This window comes from Strigops habroptila, chromosome 9 (assembly GCF_004027225.2).
Source record: "Strigops habroptila isolate Jane chromosome 9, bStrHab1.2.pri, whole genome shotgun sequence".
NCBI classification, from domain to species: Eukaryota; Metazoa; Chordata; class Aves; order Psittaciformes; family Psittacidae; genus Strigops; species Strigops habroptila.
In genome coordinates this window covers 26,604,992-26,619,069 of record NC_044285.2, presented here as the reverse complement: position 1 = coordinate 26,619,069, position 14,078 = coordinate 26,604,992, and the positions used below count along the sequence as shown (strand labels likewise).

General features: G+C 35.6%; 1 protein-coding gene across 1 annotated transcript in view; it reads left to right on the top strand.

The window, feature by feature from the left end:
• LOC115612715 (connector enhancer of kinase suppressor of ras 2-like) overlaps positions 1-14,078 on the top strand; it is a 190,965-nt gene that overhangs the window by 117,601 nt on the left and 59,286 nt on the right. Inside the window, exon 9 of the mRNA XM_030497350.2 lies at positions 8,945-9,091. Within this exon, the coding sequence (XP_030353210.1) occupies positions 8,945-9,091 (147 nt within the window). The remainder of the gene's footprint in view (positions 1-8,944; positions 9,092-14,078) is intronic.

The following is a 14,078-nucleotide window of genomic DNA, read 5'->3' as shown; positions in this document are numbered from 1 at the left end:
ATATTTAGCACAGAGTTACAGAGCTCCCCAGTGAAAGCATTCATTCACGGATAGGGTGGTACTCCTGTGCTAAAATAGTACCAATGAGACTACATCAAAGTAGCCATTACCAACTAACTGTTTATTCTTCCTTAAAGGTTTGTGTTGATTTTTCATTCATACACGGGCAAAAATGAAACTGAGAACACTTTTATTTGATTTCTTTCCTTTAAAATCAAAACCTGTAATTTCAGTTTTGGTTTGACTCTCTCCATCAGGAAGCCCATTTTAACAGAAGAATCATGACCTGTTTTAAAACTGTGAGAGGAGTAAGCTTTTAAACAGGTTTAAGAAGATGTAGACTTGGAAATAGTTGTACTGTCGCCTTATTTGAGTGGAGTCAGCACAGCTAACAGCATTTCTAATCCTGGAGGCACTTCTCTGGGGCTGTACGGCTATAGCAGAGGATTAAGTGTGCTGACAGTGTCAGTCCCATTGAATTGCTGGATGTGTGGAGTTAAGCATTTTGGGGTTTATGTGACTAGAATATTTCAGCTGTATGTTTTCCAAATTATTCTTATTACCTCCAACTAATATAATTTAATATATATAAAGCATTATCTGTATTAAGTAGGAAATATCAGACAGCCAGGAGGCAGCTATATTCATACACTATTTTTTTTCTGAAACCATTTATATTAACAAATACATTAAAAATATTAACAAGCTACTTGGTTTACATTACTTTTCAAATAACTTTTCAATGTAGTTGAGAGTTAGAAAAAAGAAACAAGGAAATGAGTTCAGAATGTATCAAAGGAAAGCAGCTTACAAATTATATAATGCAACAATTGCGAGAGTTAGAAATAAAAGACTTACAACGTGGAATCTAGTCTAACCAAGGAACACTCTGTAATACAATTATAAAGATCAAAGAAAAAAATAATAGTACTTTAAGCAAGAAATTAATTAAATCAGGGAATTCACCACTGGCTGTTAAGATCATTTAATCATGATCCAATTTCCTTATTTGCTTTTCTGCTTGTTCTTCTTACTTATTAGATTTTCATAAAACAGCATAAGAAACTTTAAAAAGAAGTTATATATTCCAAATTACTACCACACTAACTCTTGATTTTTCTCCCTACAGTAACAACAGGCAGTAATTCTGCATGTTGTAGGTTTTTACTTTCTCTCTTATAAAATTATACAGAAGTGCTGAAGATGCCACTCCATGTTTCTTTGTTTTCACCATTAACACTTACACTTTAGGTTCTGTGGATACTGTATTTTCTGCTGCTTAGTTGAAATAGTGAATTTCGTAATTTTTTAAGATTGTTTTATACATGGGACTTGATTCTTTAGGCAGAGATTTGGGACTGTAATGCAGTGAAAATAGGGTGAAATTCAAGCTAAGATAGTCACTAGCCAAAAAACACTAGTTTCAATTTTCCGTAACAAGGGTAGTATCAAACATAGAACAAAGAGAAGAAAACCAGTCATAAAATATATAGGCATATGCATACTCATGATGGAAGCAAAGTTGGATAATTTAATGCAAAATCATCTACATCTCAGTTTATTGAAGATACTGAAACTTTCAATTACAAGTCCCTAAGCAGAGATTTTTTTAATGAATTGTCTGCTTTAGAATGATATTGTATGTTGGGGAAATTTAATAAGGCAAAACTTGCTAGTCAATACTTCACAAGATTTTGTAGGTAGCTTAGAGAGGAAACGATAACTACAGACATGAAGGAAAATGCATGTTAAGTGAAATGCAGCATCAATTTATAAAAATTAAGTTGTGCTAATGTTCCACCTTTGATAATTTTTCAGACATAAGAAATATTGCAGATCCAAACAAATATTGATCTAGCTGCCTGATCATCTGTGAAATATCTGATCTACTTCTTTATAGAAAAGTGTTTGATATCCTAGGGAAAACTGACTTGAATTTTTCTTTTTTTTTTTTTTTTTGAGGATTAGAATTTGAAGGTCATATAATAGCACAGAGAGCAATAATAATGGTTTTAGTAATGCCTGTTGAAAGCTTGGTGTTACTCGGGAGCAACTGGCAGGACTCCAGAAGTCAGAATGTAGTAATTAATCCCAAATCAACTGAGCGCTGTAGAGGTGATGTGACTGAAAATGGTAAAGATGAACTTGGAATTAATCAGGAACAGGCTTCCAGGAGAAACAGTTTTAATGCCTTTGTCTTGACACTGGTAATATCTTGTCTGAAATACCTTGTGATGTTCAGGTCATTTACAGTCATTGAAAGTGTGAAGTTACATATGAACATTAAAAAAATGTAATGGGTAAAAAAGAAAATGTATCATCTGGCTTATATGAAGAGAATTCTTTTGAAGGATTTCAGTTTGCGTAACCCAGCCAGCTAAGTCTGAGACAGAATTCCTCTTTCTTTACAGACAGAGGCTATAAAGACCAGAAAAAGAACTCACTCTTTAAGGTATAAACCAATCTTGTGCCAAAACAAACATTCATACAAATACCTGTAAATAGGCCTGCCTAGGATGGTGATAGCAGAACTGATGGAAATGATTACATTATAGTTGTCTGCAGCTATGCAGAAGAGTAGTATGGATGTAGTAGCCTAAAAGGGCTCTTTTGGTTCTAACACCTTTGCTTTGCTATGTAACATGTTTGTTATGTTATCTTAAAATAGCTGGGGTTTTTTAACTAATGGAGTTGCAATTTCATACTTGATAAATTTATTCTTTGGAATGATGTATGCTATGGTTTCAATACTTAAAGGGAGCTTATAAGAAAGATGGGGACAGACTTCATAGCAGTGCCTGTTGTGATAGGACAAGGGATAATGGTCTTAAACTAAAAGATGGGAGATTCATACTGGATATGAGGAAGAAATTTTTTATGATGAGGGTGGTGAGGCACTGGCACAGAGGGGTGGTGAATGCCCCATCCATGGAAGCATTCAATGCCAGGCTGGATGGGGCTCTGAGCAACCTGATCCACTTGAAGATGTTTCTGCACATTCCAGGGGGGTTGGACCAGATGACCTTTAGAGGTCCCTTCCAACCCAAACTGTTCCATGATTCTAAATACATGATCAACAGACTAATACCCTTTCATGCTGTTTATTGTCAAATTACATACTTCAAATATGCCAGGAGCCCTGGCGCAGTGAAATAATTTCAGCACTAGTTTATTTGCATTAAGATATCTATTGAATTAATAGCCTAGGTATATGTTCGCTGAATTGTAAATTTGAGTCTTTCTGAGAGCTCATTTTAGATGGAGGTAAATCTCTAAATGTAGTGCCAGGTCACACCATCTGTTTTTCAGCACACCGTGTGTTGTGAAATGCAAGTAGGAAAAAGAATGACAAAACATGTCATGAGAATTACAACTTCTTCCCCCAAAAGATGTCATTCTGTTTCCAAACAGATTGTCACATGTTACTTATTCTCAGGTTTCTGCCTTTTTAAAAGGCTTAGTAATGCATGACTTTCAGCAGCAAATACTGTATCTTCTTGTAATCTTTCAGTATTTCTCCCTTAGTTAATGAAAATTACTATGCAAAGTAATTGAAGAACATTCGGGTTTCCATCATCAAACATTGTTTGCAACAGTGAGGATATTAAGGAGTGAATCAACTACAGGTGTTAGTAATGAGCTTCCCATTCAGTGACAGAAAGTAGTCTTACGATCTTCTTGCACATTTTTGTCTAATAATAATTTCTGATTTCCATGTTAATCATGACAATTCTATAATGAGGCAAAAGTGAATTATAGACTTAAGATAAGAAAGGATAGTCTATTTCCTTAACAAAAAGTTAAGTTTACACAAGCCTTTTCTTTCTTTTTTTTTAATTCAAATATGAAGAGAGGTCATACTCTTGGGGCTCAAGTAAGTATCCAGATGGCTTTGCTTATGTATTTGAAGAGCCTTGAGGGGAAACATCTGTCCTGGTTCATGTAAGGGTTACTGCTGTCAAAGCAGAATTACTTGTTTTCTGGTGGTGTGCAATATAGTATGTCGTAAATATTTAGAAATAATTCTGTTCAATTGATTTCCAGATCAAATGCCTACCAAGGGAGGTCTTAAATTCCTGTTTAGTTAATGCTCTGTTTCTCTGCATTGCTGGTAACATTAAAGCTGGTGTATGGTACAGTGAGCAGGATATGTGCAAGTCTCACAAACAAGATGTAACATACCTTCCTTCTATGAGGTGCAGTCTGTGTTTTTGTATTTCTTATGGCTTTTTCATTCTTGAGAGTCCTGATAGATGCTTAGGGTTTGATAAGGCAGTGAAGGAACTGTGGAACCACATTTCTGCTTTATTATCAGAATTTTCAGAGAAAGGAATATAGGTATTCTATCCACTCTGCACTCCTAGTTCTATTATCTGAGCTGTGTCTTCTGAATTTGTACCATAACAAATGTGTATAATGTGTTTGGAGGAAATTGGTGTAGAGGTGATTAACTGTTGTGGTGATTTTGACTACTGGAGTCCTTTGATAAGCACCATCATATTCAACAGTCCAACTGGTTTTTCAGTTCCTTTTAATAGACAAAGACATCATTTGCTTAAAGCCTGTGCAGTCATCCACAAACTCACCAGTTTGTGTTTTCTTCAGTCTTTTTTTGTGTGTCTTTATGTGTAGCATTAAGAATTTTTTGTATTTGTTTTTCATACCCATCATCACTGAGTCATCACTGGCCAGGTAGCCTTTATTTCAAGAGGAGAAAAGGTACTTGTTCAGCATGAACAGCGTTTGGTTTTATAAAAATCCCTATTGGTGGTAGCGTGCATTCCAAATCCCATCCATCCATATCTAAATGAGAAGGAACAAAGTCACTATATGGAGTCTCTGAAGAAGATATTGGAGAACTAGGAAAAAACCTAGTTCACTGTCAGTTAATGAAAGTTAGTTATATTTTTCTGAGCATAGTAAGTATGCAGTCCCAGCTACCGAATTATCAGGTTTAAGTATATAAAATTACTACAGCATTGTGGACATTCAAATCGTTATACTTTTAAGGCGAAGAAATTTAGCATTGTAGGGAATAATATTTTTGGAACTGTTATTTTTTTAAGTTAATACATTTTGCACTTTCCACTAGTTATCTGGCTTGTGCTTTCTATGAGAAAACTAACATAGACAGTAGTATACACTCCCTGAAGTCCTTTCCACACTGAGGATGTACAAACCAACAAAAAATATTGATAAGAGCAATTCTAAGTATAAACCACCAAAATCTTAAACTTCTGCCTGACTCTTACCATTTCCACTGAATTGTGTTGCATTCTCCAAGGTTTCTTCCATAGTCAGCATCTAAATTAACAAAACAAAAAAAGTTGAAGTTAAAAAGTCAGTCATTTTAAGTTAGTAGATAATCTACGTTTCTGTGATTCTAATCATTTTACAAACTCTGTGTGTATCACTGTAGTAGCAATTCTCATTGCTGGCACCTGGCTGTATTTTGTATGTTCTTTGAGTTATGAAATATGACTGCAGCAGGCATGTGGCTTTCCACATTCTAGGTCTTGTAGATTATAAAAAGATCAAAACTAATGCAATGTATTTCAATATGCAAATATGTTTAGGAGAGAACAGTGCAGCATGACTGCAGCTTTATTGTGCTGTGCAAAGAGGACGTAATAATCTCCTTCTGAATTTGTTGATTTGAATGTAATGGGTATCCTAATTGCTCTGATTTAATTTATTCAGGAAAATACAAAAAATATCACATTAGTCTTTTTCTTTCATTAGTCTGATTTTAATGGTAAGTTTTATTACTGAGTGAAATATCTTAACCCATGTTGTAGAATCTGATTAACTGAATGTGTGTGCTAAAAATCTTAAAGGAGCAAAATACCCTTTGGATGAGTATATCTTAGAGCAGCTAGAAGCTAGTAATTGCTATTAGAGACTGATTCTTTAAGAATAAGTGTCAAAATCTGTCTCAAGGACTGGTTTTAAACCAGGATTTTTAATCCACTGTAATGACTTCTATTTTTTCAAAGATATATTTAGTAATACAATTTATAATAACATGTCCAAATTCCTAAGAGCATTTTATCATCGCCTAGTAGTAATGACTGCAGACTGTTCTCTAATAGATCTTGGTATTTAATGGTTTTGTCATTAAGGTTCTTATTGGAATAATTTATCATTAACTTAATTATTTATCATTCTTTTCTAAAAGAAGCTCATGGAACTCTGAAGATTTCCACATTCTAAAAATTACATCAATCTTATAAAAATCAAAAATAGTTCATTTTTAATTCTGTAATTGAGTAAAATATATATATGTGTCACTTTATAAACAAAGCACAAACTAGAAGTGTCTGTTTGGAATGCAAGTTGACAAGTTGTTTGGCTGTAGCCTGCGTGTAATTACAGCCATTTTCTGTTTTCCTGTGGCCAGTGCTTTTTTAGAAAGTTTTCAATAGAACAGCAACATTAAAAATAGACTAGGACTTTAAAAATCTAATAAAATCCTTTGTAGAATTATGATACATATTGTAGTTCTTTCCAAGCCAAATGTTCCCGCTTGGGAACCTGGCTTTGGCCTACTGTGGAGAAAGGCTAGAACCTTACAGGTTATATCTTAGCTTCTCTTCAGCCCTTTTAAGAGGATTTAAATTAAAATCTCTTCAAGGTTGCCTTTATCATTTTACCTCCACCTTTGTGTGTAATTAGATATCTTCCTCTAAGAGAAAGTAATTATGAACTATACCTGATACAGCATGGTGATATACAGAGACTACTCTGATTCTGAGCACCTAAATCTTTTTCCTTTTTATCTTCCCATGTTTTTTAATAGCAGTGTGAATACACACTTAGGTCAGAAGCGCAAGTCTGATTAAAATGTTATGGTGAAGTCTCACACACAGGTCAAACATAGTTAAAAAACCTAGCAAATACAACAGCACTTAAAGCTTGCATAATATAAAAGCAATACAGCAGCAGTACAGTTACTGCTCTTGTATTCCCTAAGCTTTTCATTCTTAAATGTTCACTCTCAGGCTGCTGCAATTTGGCCTCAAGTAAGGTTGTGTTTGGAGAAGTGCTGTACGAACCCAGCATTCTAATTCCTGTTTGTTACAGGTCTGCTTGGCACTAGGGCTGAAGACTTGTGGTAGTTATAACTTTTATGACAGGTCTTTAGTGTGGTCATTTATTAGCACTGTAAAAATCTGCCATGTTTGGAGCAGAAAATGGAGGGAAGAGATTAATACAGGCACTTTTAGAGGTGATGGGGGCTCAGCTTTTCTGTGAAAGGAATTGACTTTTGAGAAAAATATCCTGTGCATACTGCTCTGTTTAGCAGAACTGTGTGTAGAGAACATTAGTCTTCAAATTAACACCTGACTCAAGTAATATTTGATAAAAGATGCAATATTTATAAAAGGGTAAGTGAAGAGTCTATCCTGCACCTGTCCATTTTCCTTCCTGGCAAACCTGGAAATCATGTGTGAACAGGAGAAGATGCAAATAAGTAAAGCTAGGAATATCTTCCAAAACCTCCCTTTAAATACATATGCCTTGCTGTTTCCCAGAGCTGAATGTGAACCGGTAACCTAATTGTCACTTGCAAGTGGTTACTCTTTTCAGTAATTCCTTTCTTGGTAGGCTTGTTCTTGTAATTTGAGTTACTTCAGCAAGATCCTTGGTGTACTTTCTGAAAATGACAAGATGAGAGTAAATGGAGGCAATAGTTTAGCCCTGGGCACCCAGAGCTAAGGTTAGGTGTGAGTAACAAAGAGTCTGCTTTAGTCATCATGCCATTTTTGTCGTGCCAGTGGAAGAGAGACAGATTTCAAACTTTATGGTGTAATTCTGGTCGTCTAGATCAGGTCATAAGTATATTGACCAAAAATACAAGCTTTAGAGGTGAATGTTAGCAAATCCTACAAGCATTGCAATGTATTTCTGTCAGTACTCATTTGGGTGTCACATGGGATGCTATTTTTTTGAGACTGTAATATTAAAGAAACTTCTTCAATAATAAAGTTACTCAGGAAATTGGGTAAACCAGCTTTAATGATAATTCCCTGTGGAGTGCTAAGCAGTAGGAATTTCTCATTTTATTCATAGTGAACAAGCTAATACGTCAGTTGCGTATAGGAAGGGCAAAAGGACTGCTGAATGGAGCCAAATTTATTCTCTTATTTAAACTAGTACAATTGCAGTAATTTCAGTGCTGTAACATGGCAGATTGGTTGAGGTTTGGAAGAATGGGAATTTTTCTGAATTTCACTTTCAGTTCTGAATTTACATCTCTGACTGTTTTGATGCCCTTTTTTTTGTTGTTTTCTGTTTCTCGTGTGCCTGGGGAAATACAGATAGAAATTCAGCAGCACTTCAGCAGTTCATGGTAAATTCATATTTAAATATTCATGTCTCTAAGTCTCTAAGTAATGTCTTAAGAAATGTCTCTAAGTAGCTTTTTGTTAGCAGCACATACAAAATCCTTCCAGTACTAGTGATGTTCTTTCTTTATGGCTGTGTTTACAACTTACAGGAACTCAAATTACTCAGCTCTATCCAGGAGTCTATAGATAAATCAAGTATATGATCATTTCTCTTCAGTTAGGATCTTAAAGCTGTTACATATATGTTACATATGCTGCTATATCATAGTTTGTCTTCCTCCTCAGCAGTGGCTGTTTCAAGGACTGTTTCAGGATCCAGACTGAAATTATTTCATGACTTCTAGTCCTCCTCATTTTATTTAAAGTGTACAGTGATCTCACAGATTATTAAGAGGGAAACAGTGTTCGTTGTTGAGAAACTAAAAAAAAAATCCAGCTTCAGCAGCATCATTTTAGTCCAACAGAAGTAATCAGACACAGTTTATTAAAACTGCTTATGTTTGCAGAGCTGTAACAGACCTTTGGTTAATAGAAGACTTTCTTCACATTTAAACGGAAAGCTTTCAAAATTCAATTATGGAATTTATCCTTAGGTTGGCTGGCAGTTAAAGAACCTAGTAAATGCATTGTGGGAAGACCCAAATGGAGTGATTTTAACCTTGAAAAAACGTCCTCAGAATACCCTGGTTTCTGCTCCTGCCCTTCTGAAGAATGTGAGGTGGAAGCCTCTTGCACTTCAGGTAAGAAGGCTGCTGCAACGCTCATGTCATGGTAAATCCTTTACTCGAGACAAAACTAGAATTTTTCTTCCAGTGAAAGGAACAGGAGCCTCTAAAAAGTCCCAGATTCCTTTGAAGTAGGGTGCTGAGATAAGTATGTGTGTCAATACTGCATGTGTCAATAAGGTTGTTTTGTTGGGAGCCACAAGAATTCATCGGAGACAATGTCTGCAGACAGTGTTACTGAAGAAGGCTGCCTAAGGTTCAGTAACTTGCTTTGGCTGGCAGAGGCAATGTTGTCTCCCTGTTTCCATTATTTCACAGTCTGTCAAAAGTACTTGTTTGTAATCGGAGGTGTCAGACCTTTTAAATTTCAGGAAAAGTCTGCTTCTGTTCCACATCTCTCATCAAGTTTAAGTTTTTGGTAGCATTGCTAATAGAACCTCTAATATTTTTTGCATGCTTCTTCCTTGAAAACCTGTTATGAAAAAAATCAACTGTGGACACCTCAGCTGGTTCTTCCTACACATCAACGTATGTAGGAGAAACTGACTCATCATAAAAAGACTAACTCAAAATGTCATTATTAAAGGAAAGTCTGTGAGTAAGTTAGTAACTGTGCATGTTTAATATAGTATAACATTCTGTAATAAGTTTATGCACTTTCATAAGGAGGCACCTTCAGAGTTGTTTTGTTTGGATCACATAATACATGAATGTGTTTCTGAATAGTTTTTCAATTAATGAAACAAAGCAAACCCTTCAAGCCTATCCAGGCAAATTTCCTTCCTGCCTGACACTTCCTGAATCTTTCATTACTCAAAGTGCCTAAATCGTATACAGCGGCTTCACTCAAGGAGTTTGTGTAATCCTTGCAGCTCAGGAGTGCTGACACTTGGATTTAGTGCCATCTTTTCTTTCTCTGTGGCTACCTCTGGGGGAGAGGAAAAGGGCATTGTGACACCCAGAGGAGAATCAGAACTCTTCAGGTTTTTCTGTCACAAGAGCGCAGGAAAAACATTCTTTGCTCTAACAAGATGCTCATGAATCTACTTGTGAACTTCTTATGAAGCCTCCAGGGGCAGCAAAATGGAAATTGCATTTGCAACAGGGTTTTTGTAGAGATCCTCTTTTTATATTAGTACATTAAAGAATCATAGTTCACAAGCAGCACTAGTTACGGTAGTTTTGTCAGTGAAAACAATATGTACTGTATACATGGTATTTTCCATGAAACATGATGTCCTTTATTGTGGTGGCCAGATAAGTGAAAGTACACCAAGCTATTTTTGTGGCATTACCAATAGTTTCTATTTTTGTAGTGTGTCTTCTCCTGACGACCCAGAACTCAGGAGCCCATGAGGATCAAAGGGTGCTTTAAGTGTTACATCACTGGGATATGTTTCTTCTAAATTGGAGAACAGTGCAGTGAGGGATTTAAATAAAAATATACATCACTTTGGAAAATTAAAAAAGCACTTCCAGTATTACTTCTTACCAGTAGATTGTGTAACATGTTGAAAACCAACTTTGGGTCATCTTGAGCATCCTTAGGTCGTCTTCAGTCTTCATGCCACAGAGACAAGCTCAGGTATTAGGACCTGGATGTATTTCAGGATACAGACTTTGCTTTTGCCCATTTTCTGCAGTTCTCACCTGGATCTAGTATTATTTATTATTGTCATTAATGACTTGGAACTAGCATGATTACATTCCAAGATGATACTAAAGCCTGTGTTTCCTGGACAGCTGACATAACAGCTTGATGCTGCTGGAAAGCAATGATCTCACTTCCCTCTCCCTGTTCTTGGCGGCAGAATGTCCTCGCCTTTGTTTGACTTTGGCATTTTTTAGACTCTGTAGATCAGTTTAATTTGCTGAATTTGTAGGAAGGCTTCTGGGCTTATTTATTTGTTATTCTAGAGTTTTCTATCATTAACGGATTAAATTGGTTCTTACAGAGCAGACACTGTCAGAGGTTGTTGACAGAAATAAGCAGAATATGTTCAGCATAGGCAGAATGTTTTATACTTAGACAAAAGTAAGCAGCTATATGAATGTAGGAGATGGAATGACCAGTTAAGCAACAATATGTAGAAAAAGAGGCCAGAAATAATATTACATAACCCCATTTAGTGTGCAGTGGGAATTTTTTAAATAAAAGGTGTTGTGTTTTCTATTCTTGCTTAAGGCACTCACAGGTGTTACTGGTATTTTTTCCACAATAATTATATTTCAAATTATATCGCACAGTTAATTTATGAATTATTAATGATACATAACCTGTGAATCCGTATAAAATTTATTTCTTGGTCCCATAATATTCTTTTGCTGCATATAGTTTCCCTTGATGCTTAATTAACAGCAGCAGAATGTTAACATATGCTGAAGTTCTGTGCTACAATTATCTTTCAGTAAGACATGTCAGTAGATACCATTTTCTCCTTTTGTCTCGAGTTGGCATTATGTGATATTAGAAGAGTCTTTCAACTTTAAAACTCGCTGATTACCTTCCCACTCAATATAAAATGGTTCTTCCATCTGCAATGGCAAATAGTGCTCTGTTTTTTATAAAAGTGAGCACACCAGCCACTTCATTCAAATAAAATGCAACATTTATTGTCTTTTTTTTCTTTTTATTTGCAGAATTTTTCAAATTGGAATACAACTACTTGATCCAGCTCGTTGCACTTATTATTTAACTTGAGATGTAGAATCTGTCAGGTGATATGACTAGTAAAGCTTATGTCAACAGTGACAATTAATAATAATTCTTATGTATTAGAAATGCATGTTATGTTCTGCATCTTTATAAGTATCTTCAGAATAATTCTAGCTAAATAGCTCATTTCAGATTTTGAAAACCATATGAATTTGGAGAGTCGTTGCTTTGTACAAAGGTAAATTCTACAGCATTATGAGAACAAGTGCTTGTAGAGTGAAAAAAAGAAAATATCAGGTTTGGTGTATACCATTCAGTTTTCAGTTCATAATTCAGGTAATGTACCCTGATAGAATTGATCAGATGAATTCTGAAATTATGTGCTGCCCATATGTTGTACTATCTCAGTGAGAAAAAACTTGGGCAATGAAAGTCTTGTAGCACATCAGACAAAGAAAATGCAGCAAGTAAGAAAGTTGTGTTCTGTTCTCTAAATGTTTTGTTTCAGAGGAGGTGATAAACCATCATTTCCTTTTCATCTTAACGCCACTAATGCTTTTATTGACTTCTGTCATATTCATAAATATTTCATTGTATCCTCTTGCTCTGAGGACAAAAATTACCATCTACACATCAAGAAAAGTATATATTTCAAATTTCAAAACAGCAAAAATCCACAAGACTTGAAAACACTATGAACATACCTGCTGTCTTATAGCACAGCTATCCCAACTTATCAGTATGTGAAAAATGCTCCACAATATTGAGAGTTGTGTTTCTTATTGTGAGTAGTATTTGTACTGTTGAACACTTTTTTTAATAGAAGCTTGTCCAATTAGTCAGCTGTATTACTGGCATGAATTAATCTATTCTGACAAAAATGACACACTGTAGGAATGTGTAGGGTGATACGCAGTTACAAAGCCCCATTTTCCCTTACCGCAGGCAATCCATGTAGAAGAGTGACGCCTGTGTGTTTTCTGTGAATTCACCCATCAGGGGAATTCTGGGGATTGAGTTTATTCCTTCAAGGGAGAAAGCAGAGACTCATTACCCCATCCTTAATCTTCATACCCCCTCAAAAGGTAAGGGATGTCCATATTGAAGTTTCCTGTTGCTGTACCACCAGGCTTTACCAGCTTCCCTCATCCTGTCTTCTTGGTTTTTTGCAGGATGCATGGGCTCTTGTTTGTTGTTTTGAACAGCACTTTTAAGATAGATACAATATTTATTTTCCCCCCATATCTGCAAAATTCCCTCAGAATTTCAGCAATGCATTTTGTTTCTGAAAGAGTTTGAATTTTTCTGTTTGGCAAACAATTGTTTATTTCTGATGAGTGTTGAGTTTACCATTTGTCTGTCTTTTTTTATTCTGATATTTCAGCATTGCTTAATTATTTTACTAATAGTTACCTATTTTCATTTAAAAAATTGAATAACAATAGCAGATACCTAAAGTGTCACTTTTCAGAAGTCCTCTGCAAACAAATATGTTTTTCTTGGGATTTTTTTCATCTCTGCCTCTATTTGCACACACTTCTTAAACTAGAGTTCTAATAATAAGACCCCTGTGCTATTTTGCAGATACCTAAAACCAGTGAAATTCCATGTCTGATATCACAGACGTATCTAGAGCTCAGAGTGTAGGTGTGCATCTTTACTACCTTCGCTCTGAGCTCCAGATCATAGAACAATCAAATTAATTGTAATGATCTGAGTGATGATAAAGAAAGAGGAGTGTGCTCTCTTCTATTTGTTAAAGATTCCCAGGCCAGCTGAGTGAAGTTCTCTTGTCAGCAATCAGCAGAATCACCCAATATGGTTTATTTGAATTGGGTGCATCCTGTGAGCAAGGGATAGAAACAGGCCCTGTTCCAAAGGCATAATGGCCACCAAATTCTTGGAAAGCACTAAGACAGGTATTTTTCATACAGAATGTAGAGATCATAAATAGAGCTGAAAGAGAGAAGGAAGGAGACAACTTACTGAGTACAGTCATGAAACTGTATTTTTTTAAAAACTTACTTACAACTCTTTTACAGGGAAAGTGAACTCCAAGAACACACATTTCTGTAAACTCAGCAGATGAACTCTTACAGTATGCCAATGGAAAAGTCAGAAAGAAGAGCTGGGTTTTGTTTTGAGGTTTGGTTTTGGGGGGGGGGGGGGGGGCACGACACTGACAATTGTTTCTCAAACATATTTATTGTGAAGTTGAGAGATGGATGAATTACAGTAGCCTTCAAAAAACCAGTATAATGCTTGTCTTCAGAAAGTGGAAAAGTAAGAGCCAGGGAATTATAAGTAAGTCATTTAGGACGCACGAACAGTTTGTGAGCACTTGGA